Genomic DNA, 5,187 nt, shown 5'->3' with positions numbered 1-5,187 from the left:
ATAACCAACCCAAGCCGAACCAAAAACGCGATACACATCCGGTCTGATTTAGTCGGGTTGAACCCTCCACTTAAACTAGTCAACCCGACAAATAAAACCAAAAAAGTGAATTAACTCAGAATTTTACTTACCGTTCATTATCTACTTCGTTTCACATTTATAAGTCCCTATAAAAGATACAAAGACGGCCAGTTTGATATCCAGTACGACCATAAAAACATCGGTTTTTCTAGCATAGTTCCTTACTTCAAATCAATTTATATAAACATAAACTCTGTGGACAAAAAAAACTAAAAAAAATTAGGGAATATAATACCCAACTCTGTAATTGTCATTAGCAAAATAACCCTTCACTAACAAAGATTATATCATTATATCTATATAACATCCTGTCCCAATAACCCCACCAATCCAACGACACTAACACAAGGGGCACCTAACCAAACCATTCTCATTGCACAACGTACAACTCCTAAACCCACCTTTCTCACTGTAACACTTACGACTCCCCCTGCACTCATCACACATAATAAACCTAAAGTCACCGCAAACCTCACAAACTCCGGCAGCCACCGCCGGCAACCGCTCAACAAACTTCTTCAACTCACCTGTCTCATGCAACTGCCTCACCTCCTCAGCTCCGCCTATATACTCACCACCGATAAAAACCCTAGGTAACTCCAATTTTGACTGGTCAACGTCCACGTCACCGGACTCTGACATGAGGTTTTGTAACTCGTGTAGGAACCTCGAGTCCATTGACAGGTCTCGTTCGTCGATTGAGATACGGAAGCCGCGTAGGATTGATTTGACTGTACGGCAGGCTTCGAAGGTTGACCGGACGATCCGGAGGCTGGTTGTGTATATCACTACTCGCTTTTCGGCTCCTGGAATTGATATAACGCCATCGGATTGAGTTAATTTCGTTGATTTCTCCGCCGGTTCAGATTTGGCTGAATTAGGGTTTAGTTTTGTGGAGAATTGAACCGGAATTGAAACTACACCATCGGATTTCGTTAATTTCTCCGCCGCGGCGGCGTAGGTTGAATCCGGTGAAGAATTTACCGAATTAGGGTTTATTTTGGCGCCAAACTGTTGCGAATTGGAAATCACACCGTCAGATTTCGTTAATTTCTCCGGCGCGGCGGTGTAGGTTGAATCCGGTGAAGATTTGGCCGAATTAGGGTTTAGTTTGGCGGCAAAATGAGACGGAATCGATACAGTACGGTCGGATTTGCTCAATTTCTCCGGCGCGGCGGCGTAGGATGAATCCGGTACAGATTTGGGGGATTTGGCTGTACTAGGGTTTAGTTTTGGGGAAAACTGAACCGGAATCGAAATCTGACGGTCAGATTTCGTTAATTTATCCGCCGGTAACGCATTGGTTGATTGCGGTTCAGTTTTCGCCGCCGGTTCAGCATTATTTGAATCCGGTGTAGATTTGGTGGCAAAGGCACGTGCGAATTTGTTAGCAAGGTGAACACGGTGGAAGATGGATAACCGTCTAGGTGTGGTGGCGGTGGCGGTGGTTGAGCAAGGTGACAGTTGAGGATCTAGGGTTTGGTTGAAGATATTATAATTAATATTATTAATATCATCGTCATCGGCGAACAGATTGGCAACGTCTTTTAATGATGAGCGGTTGAAATTGAGGCTTAAAGAGTGTCTACGACGGACTGGAACATCAATAGGATCGATTTCACGGCGTGATGATCTCCACATCTCAGGTCAGATCACTGAAACCCTAGGTTATACGACGGCGTATTGATTTGGATATTTGATAAATGGATTGGATCTTAATTGAATTTGAAGGTTTGGTTGGTGAAATGAAGAGTTATTGATTGTAAGGGTTTTGAATTGAAGATTTGAAATGGTGGATGTGATTATGATATGAAGGTATGGTGTGATGAATATTGAATAGTATTTATACAAATGTGAATGTAAAGAGAAGGTGAAATTACAATTTGGACACTAGTTGCTCTTTTGTGACATTTCCTTAATTCCTTAATTATTATTAGTTGTGAGAATGAAATGAAATTTACCATTAATGATTACTTTTTGATGAGTAAATTATGTTTATGATTTATGTGTGATTGTAGGTCTAAGTTTTGTTATGGTTATAATGTTTCTGGGTGAGTCAGGCAGTTGTTGACGTTTCGTCTTATGAAGGCTTACTAGGGGTATAAAAGGTAGATTCGAAATCAACTAAAAAAATATTTGTTTTTTTAAATTTGAAATTAAAATAATTATCAAAATCAGAAATAGAGTTTGTTTTTCACGAACCTCACGACGTGAAAGATGTGCACGTGTTTTGTGTTTCGGTGAAAGGATAAAAATACTTCACTTGGATGATAAGCTGACGGAAAGTCGACTGTTTGACTTTAAATGCTAAATGTGTTACTTTTCGTTAAAGTTTAATAGGCTCTAATATTGTACATTCTTACCAATTCAGATATAATTATAGACAGCATTATCACATTAACATATATGCTTAGATGTATACCGCATTTACAATAAATCAACGGATGCATTTTTGGATAACTTTTCAATTCAAATTATAATTAATTAATAAGATTTTGGTGGTGTAATTTTGAGGTGATGTTCTTTTGATTTAGTTTTATAAAGTACAAATTGGTAAAGATTTTGACAATATAACCATTTTTGTAAAACTAGTCGGGTGAAGGCATCCGTCACATGAAACAAAAAGGAAAGATATGCCCGTTAAGGAAACATATATTTCCTATAACAAGATTTGAATCAAGTAGAGTTGCCTGTTTTAATTAAAGAATTTTCCAAACTTAAATTTGGAAATGAGTTATTTATGTCCATAAAAAGAATGTTGTTAATGATTTTACTTGTATGTAAAAACTTAATTGCATATATAATATAAAATATATCGTTGATAAGAGGTGCACAAATAGGGTTTTTTAAATACCCGGTTCCGGTATGACCGGGTACGGGTATGACCGGGTATTGGTAATAATTAGTTCGGGTTCGGTTCGGGTCGGGTATTGTCTATAAAAATCATGCCATATGCATCGAGTTCAGGTCGGGTATAGAACTAGGTATTCTAAAACCGGGTATTTGAATACCCTATTATCGGGTATTGAAAAAACCATATTTACGGGTTTTTTCGGGTTTTTTTGGGGGTATTTTTCGGGTATAGATTTGATTTTTTTTAAAGTTTGCACTTTTAGGGGTATTTTTAGGGTGTTTTTAAGGTATTTTTCGGGTATACATCGGGTATGGAACCGGTTAGGGTTTTTGGGTATTACCGGGTACATATCAGGTCTGGTTCAGGTTCGGGTTTTAGTGCCAAAAAGCATACCCTATCCATACCCTGCGGGTAGGGTCGGATATTAAAAACCCGGGTATTAAAAAAACCGGTTCCGGTTTTTTATTTCGGGTCCGGTTCTGGATTCGGGTTTTTTGTGCACCTCTATCGTTGATATCAATATAATATACGCTAATAAAAGCATTAAGTTTAAATCCGATCTTAACGAGGTTTTATCGCAACGGGCCTTCCTATGTCTTGAGCTACCTAGCATTGTCTGCAATCTCGGGTGTATGAAGTCACCTTTTGTCATTGGGTTACCCCCGAGTAGCCGAGTTTTATTCTTTGATTTTTCAAAAAGGAAATAACAACTAGAGATGTTTTTTTCTTTGGCAGGCTATATAAGATTTGCATAAATACACCTTTCAATCTTTCATTTTTAGTTTGAAACAATTATATCAGTATAAAAGAACACATTTTTAAAAAAATATGTAATCTGACAATTTATATTGTCTATTCTCACACGATTCAATCCTGTATGTGTTTACTAGTTGTACTCAACTACTCACTATTGATTGAACATGTGGGACAAATAAATACGGAATTTTTCATGTCAACAGTTTATGAATTCATGATTATGTAATTATTAGTGCTTCGATTTAGCTAGTCAAAAGCATTTTTATTTGTCTTAAAGTAAGACATGAAAATTTATGGAGGGAAATAACTAAAACTTGAATCCTATTTTGTTTAATAAAATGTCCAAACTTTTAGCTGGAAGTTGTTGAACAAATGTGCTTAAGTTTAATAATGGAGAGTAATTTTCTAAAACGTTCAAGGGACCATGATGTTCTATTGCTTTTATCAAGTTTATAATAAAATATGACGAATTTAATAATATTGGTTTTCTATCATAACCTCTTGAAAGTCACTTGTCCTACACAAGTTGTAATGTATCTTATACCAATGGTTAGTAGTACATCGGCAAGGTCCTTTTTTTCGAATGATCTCCCGTTAGTGAAAGTCCCTCGTTTTGCAATGAGTCTATCATTGTATCTCCTTTCTATCTAGCTATCATGAGTGGTTTTTGCTCTTTATTTGAAAACGTATATACAAACACCATCATAATCTCCATCATCAGAGAACTCTAATCAACTAAAAATAACGTGTGAATTTGTAGAAGCTTTACCATATCTTCTTTACAAGTTACAACCCAACCTTTTAACCGCATCCACTATAAATTTTATAACTAATAGAATGAAACAAATATCAAGGGATTTTTGGCCTAGTGGTATCAAGGAGTGAGATAAGGTACAAAAAAACGTTTTTAATTTTTTTAAAAATACTAATTAAATAAATATTTAAAACCCACTAAAGTAAAACAAGAGGTTAGTTACAATGAAGAGGTTTAGAAGTTGAAGTGGGTGGATTCACATGGGTTGATTGTTACATCACATATTTCAATTAAGCTTTGCTTGCAAAACATACTTATGGACGCCATGGCCCCTTTATCTTTTGTTTAATATTCTGTCTTGGAAATAAAGGTTTTATACAACTATTACCAAATAACACAAAACAAATTCTAGCGGAGAAATACAAGAACAACATATACTTATATTTATGTTCTCATATTTCTCCGCTAGAATTTGCAATGGTCCGGGTTTGGTTTGGGTTGTAACTAATTTCTTTTCTTTTGTTTATACTTTCAACATATACTTATATTTATGTTCTCATATTTCTCCGCTAGAATTTGCAATGGTCCGGGTTTCGTTTGGGTTGTAACTAATTTCTTTTCTTTTGTTTATACTTTCAGGTTTCTTGCTTCTTGTGAGTTGTCCTTTTTTTATCGTTAATATAATTGGCTTTTAAAAACATAGACAAGCATATTTATTTCCTCTCTCCTACTATATCCAACA

At 36.0% G+C, this 5,187-nt stretch overlaps 1 protein-coding gene across 1 annotated transcript; it reads right to left on the bottom strand.

Annotated features, from left to right (window-relative positions):
• Window positions 1–330: 330 nt before the first annotated feature.
• Window positions 331–1,968, bottom strand: LOC143611986 (uncharacterized). Its single transcript, XM_077086077.1, has one exon. It carries the CDS (start codon window positions 1,720–1,722, stop codon window positions 421–423), a length of 1,302 nt encoding a protein of 433 aa, XP_076942192.1. The 5' UTR covers window positions 1,723–1,968; the 3' UTR covers window positions 331–420.
• Window positions 1,969–5,187: the final 3,219 nt, after the last annotated feature.

The sequence above is a fragment of the Bidens hawaiensis genome, unplaced genomic scaffold (genome assembly GCF_021521415.1).
Source record: "Bidens hawaiensis isolate Kalapana, Puna unplaced genomic scaffold, B.hawaiensis_p1.1 tig00032863_1, whole genome shotgun sequence".
Classification (NCBI taxonomy): Eukaryota; Viridiplantae; Streptophyta; class Magnoliopsida; order Asterales; family Asteraceae; genus Bidens; species Bidens hawaiensis.
Note: the sequence above shows the minus strand (reverse complement) of the source record. Positions and strands in the feature narration are given on the sequence as shown.

What these genes read in the sequence shown, in the direction of transcription:
- LOC143611986 (XM_077086077.1), bottom strand. Translation starts at nt 1,722, where the DNA reads ATGTGGAGATCATCACGCCGTGAAATCGATCCTATTGATGTTCCAGTC.